Below are 13,080 nucleotides of genomic sequence, written 5' to 3' on the forward strand. Positions count from 1 at the left end.
ATGGAAATCAAGAGTGGCCTGGCCAGAGGTGAGATGTATTGGAAACAGGAAGGGGATTAGGGGCAGGGACAGTCAAGCCTGGCTGGGCAGAGGAGTGGGGAGGGGGCTGGGGACACCATCCCCAGACAGGCTGTTGCCGTGGAATTGGGATGTGGGTCCTCTGGGATCAGGCTGATCTGGTTCCTGTGGACTATAGATCTAAGTTTCTTCTTCCTACGCCTTTGACATGTTAGCTGAAGGTCCCATTCCCCCACCTACTAGGCTGCACCTGGGGTGGCCTTGACTAGAAGCTTGGACGCATTATCCCCGCCCTGTGGCCCTGCAGACTTGCAGTGTAATTCCAGAGGAATCTCGGTTCATTGTTCTCCAGTGTGGGAGGAACTGCAGGGACTGCTTGGGGGAAGCAGGAGGAGGAACCTGGTCCCCACATCCCTCTGACTTGGAACACTTCCCATCTGATACCTCTTACCTCTCATGGCACCTCATCCCTGGGTCTGCATTCTGTCTGCCTCATCTCCACCTTGATCAACTGGGGACTTTGGGGGCAAGTTACTAAATTCATGGACACTTTAGAGTTGACTGAGAAAGACAATGATTTAGACCCACTCTATCCATAAATCTTACAAAACACCTTTGGCAGTCAGCCCCCGGGAGTTGCCAGCACTAGTCTAGTTGGCCAGAGCCAGCTGGGTGGGAGTGGGTAGGCAGTGGGAGTGATCTGCCTCAGTGCCTGCTGTGAGGGGTGCATTGTCTTTTGAGAATTCAAAACCAATGATAAAATCAAATAAAAATCAGTCTACTTTTTATTATCGTCATGCATCAGTGATTCTAAATAATGTCAGTGATAGAATGTTCCTCCACTCTGGGATAGGCCCCCTCCTCACTGCTTGGTACACGACTGCTGGCTAGTTACCTCCAGAGTCTCACTGAAGCTGGAGTCAGCTGACATGGCTTTATGTCCTAGCCCTGCTATTAGGACCTGCTACCTGGCCCAACCACCAAGTCACTTAACCTCCCTAAGCCACTGTTTTCTGATCTGTAAAGTGGAACTTTGAGACCTGCAAATATTAAAAGAGAGAATAAAAATAAAATTAGCTTGGAGAGAGAAAAGCTGGGTACGAACGTTGTAATGTCTGCATTGCTTCACAAAATCTATGCCATAGTGTGAGATTTGGGTCATATCCAAGTTATTCTTCTTTCACAGTGAAAAATTTGGGGGTGATTGAGCCAGGCTCTTCCGTGAAGCTTACGAGCCGGTGTTGGAGACAGCAACCCCATTTCTGAGTTCTGAGAAGCTGTCTAGATTTACTGCCCATCATCTGATTCCTGGGCAGACAGCAGGAGACCCTCGTGGGGTACCACCCTGGCCCTGCTGAATTCTGTCTGTGGTGCTGATCTCCTTGCAGCTTGCTCTGTCCTCCCGGGGCACCAAGAGAGTGAGGAGCTGAGCCCTCTGCCTGGGAAGAGGGGTGTGTTCCTGTACAGAATTGTAGGAGAGTGTGCTGGCAGAAGCAGGGAAGGTGGTTTCTGTGTCTTGCAGATTTACTGTCCCTCACGAAACCCTCCTACAGGACTTTTGCAAGCCAGCCCCAGGCACAGCGTTCCACCCACCCCCACCTCCTTCCTTCCTGGATGGCAGGATTGCTGGATGATTAAGTCTTTTCTTAGGCATTATCTCATGATTTCCCCATCAGCCCTGAGGTGGGTAGGCTGGGTTTTCTCATCCCCATTCGATAAGGGAGGACCCCTGAGGTCCAGAGAGTTGGACAGGCTGCCCAGGGTCATGGCCAGCTCATGGTAGGGGTCTGCCTGGAACTCAAGTCTCCAGACATCAGCCCAGAAATGGAATTGGGAGAGTGAAGGGAAAGCCTTCGTTTCTGTTCAGAGTTGTGACAGGCTCTCAGGAGCTTTCTGACAGGAAGTGTTCTAAGGTGAGACTTCAGGTGGCAGGTGGAGAAAAATGAACTGAGAAGGCAGCTCCTTGTCCAAGCCCACAAAGCTGTGATGGCAGATCAGGGCCAGGAATTGCGTCTCCTGACTCCCAGCCCTTTGCTGCATTCGGGTTAGGTGCTGACCGTTCCTCTAGGGGCGGGGATAGGAGTACGCGTGCTTTGTACATGTGCATCAATGTTTCAGCATTCTCGTTATTTTAAACTCAGTGTTGGCAATCACTTCCCTTATGGTTGATTGGATGGCTCCCCTCTGCTCCCTTCCAGAATGATACCCTGGGTGACTCTGTCTTAACCTAGAGGGGCTCTTGCTGTCCACCCCTTGCCCCATAGCCTCGCTGAGCACTTCGCACCCCGGGGCCTGAACTTCTGATTTTGGAGCTTTCCTGATGGGCGGACAAGGGCCTGCCACCATCACTGTTTCCAAATGCTTGTGGATCTGCTGGTACCTTCTGATGAACATAACGGAGCCACCTCAGGCTTCTGTACATCTGCTGTGGGTACAGTGACCAGGGGTTTGCCCAACCGCAAACTTCCACTTCTGTTAGTCCCCAAAGCCCAGGGTCATCTGTCTTGATTTGCTAATGAATATTGGAGCAGTTCGCTTGCAAAACTGTCATGGTGGGAGAGATAGCACTCCCCCACTTCCCTTTCTCCCACCCCTCCCTCCTTCTAACGTTCAGATCAAAAAGGGAGAGGGTAATGTATTAATACTGAAAAGAACAAGGAATACTATGAGTAACAGTGGTGCAGTTTCTTCTCCTGGAAAATGGCTATAATCAGAGGACTGTTGTCAGTGTTTCTCAGCCCTGGTTGCACATCAGGGTCACCCGGGAAGCTTTATTTATTTATTTTTTAAATGGCGTTACTGGGGATTGAACCCAGGACCTCGCGCATGCTAAGCATGCACCTACCACTGAGTTATATCCCTCGCCCTCGGGAAGCTTTTAAATATCTTGATTCCCAGGCTGCAGCCCAGACCCAGGAGATCAGAATCTCTGGAGGTGGGACCCAGGCAGCTGTAGTTTTAAAATTCTCCCAGTCATTCCAGTGCATAGCCAGAGTTGAGAGCCACTGCTCTAATTGCTTAGAACAGAGATATTCCCATATCTGCCTGTGTGCTGGATCGTCGAGGCGGGGTGGAGATGTGCGTTAAAATTACACTGATACCCTGGCCACACGTTGCAGGCCATTTAAATCAGTGACTTCTGCCTTCCCCTGAGCAACAATAACAGTCAGAATAATCACCACTTATTACTGCTGCTTGTGGGCCAACATGACAGATATTTCCAGTCTTCACAATTCCCTGGTAGGGAATCATGCTTCCCATTCTACAGATGAGGAAACTGATGCTCAGAGCAGGTAGCCACTTGCCCCAGGTGGCAGTGGAGGTTTCCTGAGGCCAGGCCTGTCTGACCTGGAAGGCTACTTTCCTTGCCCGAGGCCTCCCTGCCTGGGGACTGGACCTAGTGGGGTGAATTCTCGGCACTTCCCAGTACTGGACCAGGAGACGGGAAACAGCAAATGGCCTTGGCTCTCCTTGAGGCTCCCAGCGCAGGTTGAATGGAGGACCCTGCCCTGTGAAGAGAGGGAAGATGAGTGTTGTTGCCTGGTATTTGGCTCTGTGTTCGTTGCCTGCTCTCTGAATACCTCCTTTTAGGGGGACGAAGACACCTGCACGTTAAGCCTGAGCCCAGTCACCTCTCACAGAGGGAAAGCTCACCAGGAAAAGCAAACACTCATTGGCTCTTTGAGAGACTGAGGAATTTTTTCAGGCATGTGATACAGAAAAATGCCTCCGTTTCCCTCATAGGGAAAGGGAGAGCTTTGTTAAAGTGACCTGAAATACTTATCTCTACTTTATAAAAGCCCTGTGCCTCCGCCTCTGTGCTCTGTAAACTTAAATAAAAAAATTGCTTTAGAGTCTTAAGCTTTGGTTTTCCCATCCCTTAGCGCTGCTGATGCCAGGCCCCTTGAGGTGTCAGAGAGGAGAGGAGCTAGGCTGTCCTGATGTGGACTCACAGCTGCCAGGACTGGAGGCTTTGTCCAGTGTTTGCTGGCACCCTCTAAGGGACCTGATGTCCTGAGACCCACAGCAGCTCCCAGTGACCAGCTGTGTTGGAGATCTCACTGAATCTGTTCTGGCTTTGGGAGACCTGGCTTCCCTCCACCTGCATTAGCCCCTAGTGTGTAGACAGCCCAGAGCCAACATGTGGGGCATAAATAGCTGAGACTTTAGAGTTATTGGACAACACAGTAGAGATTTGGCTCCACAAAACCTGCCCAGCCCAGCTCGGCCCAGCGCCCAGGGCGCTCTCCCTCCCCAGATCTCCATCTGTACCTGATGTCTGTGCCTTTGGTCCCTGCCCCTTACTGTGCAGCTCGGAGCCAGGCACAGAGGAGATGCTCAGGCAGCACTGAGCGAGTGGAGGATGACGGGCTGGAGAGATACGTGAACATGTGTTTGGTGACATCTCTAAGGTGGTTGCCATAGAATGCTATTTAAGTGTTGACATATCTATTTCTTACTTGCTTTACTTGACTCTTTTTTTTTTTTTTTTGGTTACTTGGGTTTATTTTGAAGGCTGTCTCAATGAGGATTGTTTTAGTAATAAGTGGTTCAGATGCAATGCTATTTTTTGAGGCTGAGGCAAATATCCAGGGCACTTTACTGTGTGTAAGTAACTCTTACCCCAGAGCCACTAAAGAGAATAAATCCTAAGTGTGGAGTCTGGTGTCTTCTTAGTAACCCATTAGGCTGAACCTTCAAGTTTTCTGAGTTCTGTCTCAAGCAGAACATTGTGGGTGGCAAGAAAACCTGGGGCACTGGTGGAAAGGGAGTGGGTGGATCCCAGGAGGGTGGCCCCTGGCTAGTCTCCAGGGACTTAACGTGGCCCCCACCAATTTCCTGATCTGAGATGGTGAAGCAGGAGGCCGCTGCCCTTCCCTGGGGTTAGGCTGCCCCGGGAGCACTCAGGGAAGCTGGCTCAGGGCCACCTGTGCTCTGGCAAGGATATTATGTCATGGTTGCCGTCTAGGTCCCTGGAACGAAGGGTTTTCAAGCCCAGCCCCAAAAGGCACTAAGCATTGTCTTGACTCCTTTAACTGTTTTAGTGGCTTTGTGGACAGTGACCTGGGCACCCGGCTCTGGGGCCTGGCTTTGCCATTAACTCTGTGATGACGTCAGGTGAGTCTCCTGACCTCTCCTGTGCCTCAGTTTCCTAACATTTTAGAACTGTGGGCCTATCAGTCTTCTTACTGGACTATTAACAGTGTCAGGCGGCTTCCCCTTCCCCACCCCTACCAGGGTCCCCACCAACCCAGATGGCACGATCTCTGGCATTGTTTTTACATTAAGTGCATCATCCTTTGGCTCTGTCCCCCTGTTGTCCTACTACGTGGCTCACGTCAGGTAACTAGGATTTAATTTGTTGGGAAGGGCTGGGAACAAAGGTACAAACCTGAGAGTATAGAAGGGCTTTGTCCCTTCTCAGTTCCAAATAGATGACTTTGTACTTGCTTCCAGATAAGGGAGGCCCAAACAGACGGTCGTTACTGTTAGTGTTTTGACCATGCTGATCTTTTTTGGTTTTCCTTTAAAATCTTTCCATTAAATAGTATAAACCTCTGGACATAGTGATTTATCTGGTGGATACAAGACAGAGGTTCTAGCTGAGGCTTTGGAATAATGAGGCTGTGTCATCCTGATCAAACCAACCTTTCAGGGCCTCAGCGTTCCCATCTGTACACTGGGAATGACAACACTAACCTACCTTCCTAGTGAAAAGCAAAGGATTCATGTGACCAGAAGGGGAGCCCAGTACTTGCCCTGTCTCACTCACTCACTGGTTGACAGCCAAGTGGGGATGCTGGCTGGTCGCATGATTTGTCCTGTCCTGGAAGAATGACTCTGAATGTCTGTGACCTGGGGGTGACAGCCAGGCTACTTCCCCAGCGACCACAGTGATGCCCTCATTGTGTGGGTCCATGTCCCCACAGCGGCCAGTTTGCCATTGTGAAGAGGTGCCGGGAGAAGAGCACGGGGCTGGAGTACGCAGCCAAGTTCATCAAGAAGCGGCAGAGCCAGGCCAGCCGGCGGGGCGTGTGCCGGGAGGAGATCCAGCGGGAGGTGAGCATCCTACGGCAGGTGCTGCACCCCAACGTCATCACGCTGCACGACGTCTTCGAGAACCGCACCGACGTGGTGCTCATCCTCGAGCTGTGAGTGGGTGCCCAGGCCCGGGGCGGGCGGATGGAGGCGGGGGGGTGAGATGAAGTCAGTGGGGTGGTCTCCCTGTTACCTCACCTTCCCCGTGAGCCTAAGCCGAAGGGGGGTGGGCTTCCTGTGCAGCAGGGACTCAGGGCGGGGGTCTTGGTCTGGCTTTCATTGGACCGTGCGGATCAAAGGGAAGAAATGGTGAGCGCTGGGGTCCTCTTCCTGGGTGGTGAGCATGTGGGAGGGTGGGAGGGGGAGCAGGGGAGGCCGTCAGCAAGAGTCTGCTCTATGAGGAAGGAAAGAACAGACATCCTCTGGTCTCCGCGAAGCCCTCCTCCAGCCCTTTCCTGGGAAAATCCCCTGCCTTTGTGCTGTATTTGATGCCTTTATTATGACCATAATAACTGTTATTGAAGAATAGCTTTGCGTTGGTACTCTGCTGGAAGTCAAGCATTTGCTAGGTACTTCCCGTTTGTCACCTTGTTCAGTCTTCACAGAAGCTGTGTTGAGGGAAATGTCCTACTTAGGACTTGGCATTTACTTTACATTTACACCTCATTTAATCCTCATACCAGTCCTATCACACAGGGGCTCGTTATCCCCAGGTTATGCAGACAAAGACACTGAGAGGCCAGGTCACTTACAAGACCTTACAGCCAGGAAGTGGCAGGGCCGGGACTGGGTGCACCGTGCTCGTGCAGACAGCTGTGAGCATGGGGTGGGCTGGCCTCGTGCTGGGGAAGACTTCACAGTCTGGCGGAATTTGGTTGGTTGACACCATGACTCCAGGGGTTGGTTGGCCACCTGGTGTCCCTCCTGAACATGCCTCCATGGAATGGGGAGGTGGGGCTCTGGCAGACAGTAGAGTTTGAGTTGGGCTGTGTCAGATCAAACAGCAAGACCCCTGTGCGTGTCTTCTGAAATGTTCTAAGCCTCATAGCTGTGAGGCATTGGCCAGTTAGCAGAGGAGTGGTGGCATTCGCCTCAGCAATCCCTGACTTCGTGACCTGGAGCAGGTCACCTTCCCCTTCTGGGCATCAGCTCTCCTCTGTAAAGCAGGCAGCCATCCTTAACCTGCCTGCAGGTTGGGTGGACCGCCTGACATTTGAGACCACTCTAATTTGAGAACTATGCTCTGGCATTTGCCAGGATCTAGATTGATGTAGCAGATGGGCATTTGCATACTCTTGCATTTGATTCTTAAATTACCCATCTCAATGTTTAAATGCGTAGGATCACCCGTGCTCGCCCCTCCTCTAACTCCCAAGGTCCTCTGTGTTTCTCCTGGGTTGTCAGTGTACGCACCTGCCTGGCTCAGACAAGCCTGGTGGTTCCCACCGGTGTAGCCAGCCGTGTGGATGGCCCAAGGCGTGGCGTGTCCCAAGGCTAAGGGTCAGCGGATGGCACACTGGCTACCAGCTGAGAGTGATGAGCTCACCTTTGTCGGGAAAGCCAGGCCAGTTCTTTAAAAGTCTATTGTCAAAAAGCCTTTACAGCAACTAAAAAGAAATTGCATTCATAAGCCTGCCATCCAAATGCAGCTATTTCTGTTTTCCTGCGATTCCTCTCGGTCTTTGTCTGTTTGTATACAATCATTGCACTTGTACAATTCCCTGCTCTGCTTTCCCCCCAGTTAACATAATGCCATAGATAGCGTTTCTCCCTTTTAACTGGCTATATCAGATTTCACTATTTATATACCTGATCTCCCTATTAGTGGACATTCGTTTTTTTAGTTTTCAGCTTTCAACCAATACAAATTTCACTGCCATAAAGGAACTTTCTTCCCATAATTTCCCCCTTTCCTTTTGAATTAATTATTTAAGATAAATCCTCAGAAACGGGGTGACTAGGCTGACGTTTTCCGGGCTCTCGGTATCCTCACTTTCATGGGACGGTGCTGGTTAAGCAGTACCGCCTGCGACACAGGAGGGTTCCCATTTGCCTGCAGCCTTGCCAGCCCTGGGACATTTGTTTTAAAGTAGAGTTCATATTTATTTCCCTTTGCAGGTATAGAATGATACATTTTAGGTCATTCTCATTGGTGTTTCTGTAATTGCTGGGGATATTGTCTGTTTCTCCCTGTTTGTGGAACCCCAGGAGTTGGGATCTGGGATGCTCTTGAGATGCCCCTGTTTCTCCGGGCAAGGTTCATGGTCAGCCACCAGTTGTGTACCCTCTTCTTGTGAGCTATCACCACCCATACCATCAGTTGTCCCACTGGTGCTCCTGTGTCTTGCTTGAGCTGCTGTGTTTGTGAAGTTCTGCCTGCTCATAGTTTCTCTGTCTCCTCCTTTACTTTCAAGCTGTCTTGTTGTCTCAGGGGGTCTGACTCTGGAGTTCGGGATTGCTAAAACTGTGCCTTTTGTGACCAGGGACTCAGAGGAGGACCTTCCAGAAGAGAAGTGCTTTGGGGGGACTTTTATGTTTGGACTTGATGCCCCTCTGTTGGGCTGCCCAGGACCCTTGGCCTCCTGGTCCTCGCTGTGTCCTACTGGGCTAGTGGGTTTGCCTGGTCAAGTAAAAAAGGTCATGTTTGTTTTCAGACCTGAGTGCAAAAAGTGTTAAAATGAAGACTCCATCTCCTTCTAAATGCCAGTTGGATATGTTCAGGTGGGGAATTAGTATAAAGGAAAAGAACTTAAGGCAATCCAGTAGCCAAGATATTTCTAACTAAAGCTTTGTCTTTCAGAGCATGCTCTATTTCCTTCTCTTCCATCTTCAAAGGTGTCTTCGTGAAGCGGGTTTCCTTGTTTTTCTTTAATCCAAAAACGCTCCTGGCCGCCAAGACTCCTGAAAGTGGCTCCGCCCTGTCGTCTGGTGCAGGCTTCGTCCTGCTTCCTGCTGAAGTGCCAGCTCCCGGGGCACATCCCCAGCCCTGACTTAAGTCTCCTTCAGCTGCCATTGCCAGAGCCGTGACCCAGCCCTGCAGCAGCTGCCTCTCATCAGGACGCGGAAGGCAGGGCTGGCAAGGATTTAGTGGTCAGTGTAAACTGACTTCTGTCCGGTGTAAAGAATATTTTCAAATTCTCAATAGATTAATTCACGTCACATGTAGGGTTGGCTCTGAAAAATGTAGGTCTGCCTTGGGAGGCGCGGGCAGGCCTCCCGTCCCAGGCCCCTGACCGCTCTGGGGCCTTCTTGACTCCAGGCTGGTGGAACGCGATCCCAGGGCGGCTGCAGGTCTGCCAGACCGCGCCAAGGCGGCGGCAGTACTTCCCAGCCCCAAACGGACTCCGGCTTCCTGGGCCCCAGCAGCTCTGGCAGCATCCTTCCCAAATAGCAGCCCGCACAGGTCATTTGAGCACTCACTCAAAACGGCTGGTCGTTTTCAAAAGCGTTCTGAAAAACATTTCTAGCAGGCAGACCAACCTGCAGGGAGGAAGGAGGCAAAGGTCCGATTAGCAGGGAAGGGGCTGATTCTGGGGATGTGGGAGGAGAGCGGGGACCAGGCTGTTAGGCTTTGCTTTTCCTCTTTAAGCAAAAGAGTTTGGGATATGAGCAGATAGAAGCTTTGGAGGAGTGGGGGATGACTCCAGAACAGAGGTCTTGGGGTGAGAAGCCTTTGGGAGAAACTGCATTTGGGTCGAGGGTGGGGTGGGGGGAAGACACAAAACCCAGACTACTTGATGGTCTTGAGAGGAGCTGCCTGAGAACTGATGTGAGTGTCCCCGGCCTGGGTGTCCAGGGCTGGACAGTTACCCTGGCAGACTCGTCAGCCTCACACCTTTCCAGGTCTCTGGGGGGCGATTCTAAGGGCTACCATGGCTGCGCCTCTCTTCATCCAAAGGAGACCATGTCTCATTCATCTCCTGCCCAGATCACACCTTCAAATGGAACAGCTGATTTCTATCCCCGAAAGTCCTCCCAAGCCTGGGCTTTTTACATCAGTAACTTTGGGTGACAGGACACATCCACATTATCACAACATTCTTTTACATGTATGCAGCGTTCTGTTTAAGGTGGGAAGGGCAGGGTAGGCCTGAGATCAGAGCCTCACGTGACCCAGCAAGACTCGAAGTATACAAACAAGGGCTGGGCTGGGTCCTGTGTGCTCCAGGGGACACACTGGATTTGAAAATTTGCAAAGGGCTCCCGACAGATCTCTTGCAAATGCCAAGGCTTCACTCTGTATGATGTAGAATATTCTATGCCAAGTTGATATTTTAAATGTCTTGTTTCTTCTCTTTGTTCTTTTATTGGCCCACCATCTCTTGAATGTCTTTCTTGCACAGGTGCTGTGAAAGCAAAGGTAATCTAGCTGGGGAGAGAGCCAGACAGACGGTGACAGCCCAGCCTGTGAGGGCATGGATGTGGCTAGACAGGGATGTCAGAAGAGAGCCCAGGGCTTGGGGTGGCTTTGAGTTTTCCTTTTTGCATCAGCAAGTCAAGCCTTATAATGTGGGGAGAGTGTGGTGAGAGGAACACATGGTGGAATGGGGCTGAGAAAGTCTGGATCTACATATTGTTTCTGCCACTTACCAGCTGTGTGACCTTGGACAAGTCACTGCTCTCTTGCAGCCTCAGTTTGGAAAACCAGGACAGAAGTTCCATCTACTCCTAAGGGTGGATGTGGGTCTCAAGTGAGAGGATGTCTGGGTTAGCACATTGCACAGGTGGCAAACTCTAAATCAAAGCAAAAATCAAGCCATCTTCTACCACTGCCACCCCTGACAAGGATAGGGTGCATGGCATTGGACCAAGGTCTGGCACTTGGACGTGGTCTTGACCATGTGCTCTCTTGCCGGGAGACCTTGCATGACCACTTCTCTCTTGTGTCTTTGGTTTCCTCATCTGTTAGGGAAGAACTTCCATGTACTGATGGTTTGTGTGCAGGGATGACTGGGGTAGAGTGAGGAGCCTGCTCCCCTAGATGTTTACTATTAACTCCTTATTATGGAGGATTTCCATATATAAAACATGTATAAAAGTGAAGAGAAAGATGTAAGGAATCCTCATAGGCCCCTCACCTAGCTTCATGTCATCAACATTTCACCATCTTGTTTTATATCACACTCCTACTCCCCCCTCCACTTCGACTGTTTGTTTGTTGCAATACTTTAAAGCAAATCTCTACCCAAGCAATAGAAATAAAAGCAAGAATAAACAAATGGGACCTAATGAAACTTACAAGCTTCTGCACAGCAAAGGAAAGCATAAGTAAAACAAAACGACAATCTATGGAATGGGAAAAAATTTTTGCAAATGAAACTGACAAAGGCTTAATCTCCAGAATATATAAGCAGCTCATACGACTTAATGAGAAAAAACAAACAATTCAATCCAAAAATGGGCAGAAGACCCAAACAAGGAATTCTCCAAAGAAGACACACAATTGAGCAATAGGCACATGAAGAAATGCTCAATATCACTAATTATCAGAGAAATGCAAATCAAAACTACAAGGAGGTATCACCTCACACCAGTCAGAATGGCCATCATTCAAAAGTCAACAAATGACAAATGCTGGAGAGGCTGTGGAGAAAAGGGAATCCTCCTACACTGCTGGTGGGAATGCAGTTTGGTGCAGCCACTGTGGAAAACAGTATGGAGATTCCTCAGAAGACTAGGAATAGACTTACCATATGACCCAGGAATCCCACTCCTGGGCATATATCCAGATGGAACCCTACTTCAGGATGACACCTGCACCCCAATGTTCATAGCAGCACTATTTACAATAGCCAAGACATGGAAACAGCCTAAATGTCCATCAACAGGTGACTGGATAAAGAAGAAGTGGTATATTTATACAATGGAATACTACTCAGCCATAAAAACCGACAACATAACTCCATTTGCAGCAACATGGATGTTCCTGGAGAATGTCATTCTAAGGGAAGTAAGCCAGAAAGAGAAAGAAAAATACCATATGAGATCGCTCATATGTGGAATCAAAAAAAAAAAAAAAACACAAACAATGCATAAATACAGGACAGAAATAGACTCATAGACAGAGAATATAAACTTGTGGTTGCCAAGGGGGTGGAGGGTGGGAAGGGATAGACTGGGATTTCAAAATTGTAGAATAGATAAACAAGATTATACTGTAAAGCACAGGGAAATATACACAAGATCTTGTGGTAGCTCACAGAGAAAAAAATGTGACAATGAATGTATGTATGTTCATGTATAACTGAAAAATTGTGCTCTACACTGGAATTTGACACAACATTGTAAAATGATTATAAATCAATAAAAAATGTTAAAAAAAAAAAAAGCAAATCTCAGACATCATGTCACTTCATGTTTAAACACCTTAGTATGCGTCTCTCACTGGTGACGGTTCTTTAAATGTGGCCACCGTGTATTTATCACACCTGACAGATTATCCTGCCAGGATACCCGGACCACCGGGGCTATCTACATGGGTCATAGTGATATTCCTGATGGACCCAAAGATACCTTTTTACGGTTATTTTATTTGAATTAGCATCAGAATGATGGCCCAGGCTGCATCTGGTTCTTTTGTCTCTGGTGTCTATTCTATAGCAGCTCTCCTTCCTTTTTTTTTGATGCCATTGATTTGCTGGGAGAACTAGGTCATTTGTCCTGTTGATTGTCTCACAGTCTGGATTTGGCTTCTTATGGTGTTATTTAACTCGTTCCTCCACGTCCTGTATTTCCTAGAAACTAGACCTAAACAAGATACCCTTCATATGATATCACTTACATGTGGAATCTTAAAAAATGATGCAGATGAACTTATTTACAAAACAAATAGACTTACAGACATAGAACACAAACTTATGGTTACCAAAGGGGAAAGCATCAGGGCAGATAAATTAGGAGTTTGGGTTTAACAGAAATGCACTACTATATATAAAAGAAATAAACAACTAGTACCTACTGCATAGCACAGGGAGCTATATTCAATATGTTGTAACAACCTATAATGGAAAAGAATCTGAAAAA

General features: G+C 49.0%; 1 protein-coding gene across 6 annotated transcripts in view; it reads left to right on the forward strand.

Moving 5' to 3' along the window:
- DAPK2 (death associated protein kinase 2) overlaps positions 1–13,080 on the forward strand; it is a 106,567-nt gene that overhangs the window by 54,703 nt on the left and 38,784 nt on the right. For all 6 annotated transcript variants that reach the window (XM_074366359.1, XM_074366357.1, XM_074366361.1 and 3 more), the window contains one exon: positions 5,949–6,170. In XM_074366359.1, coding sequence (XP_074222460.1) covers positions 5,949–6,170 — 222 coding nt within the window. The remainder of the gene's footprint in view (positions 1–5,948; positions 6,171–13,080) is intronic.

The sequence above is a fragment of the Camelus bactrianus genome, chromosome 6 (assembly GCF_048773025.1).
Source record: "Camelus bactrianus isolate YW-2024 breed Bactrian camel chromosome 6, ASM4877302v1, whole genome shotgun sequence".
Classification (NCBI taxonomy): domain Eukaryota; kingdom Metazoa; phylum Chordata; class Mammalia; order Artiodactyla; family Camelidae; genus Camelus; species Camelus bactrianus.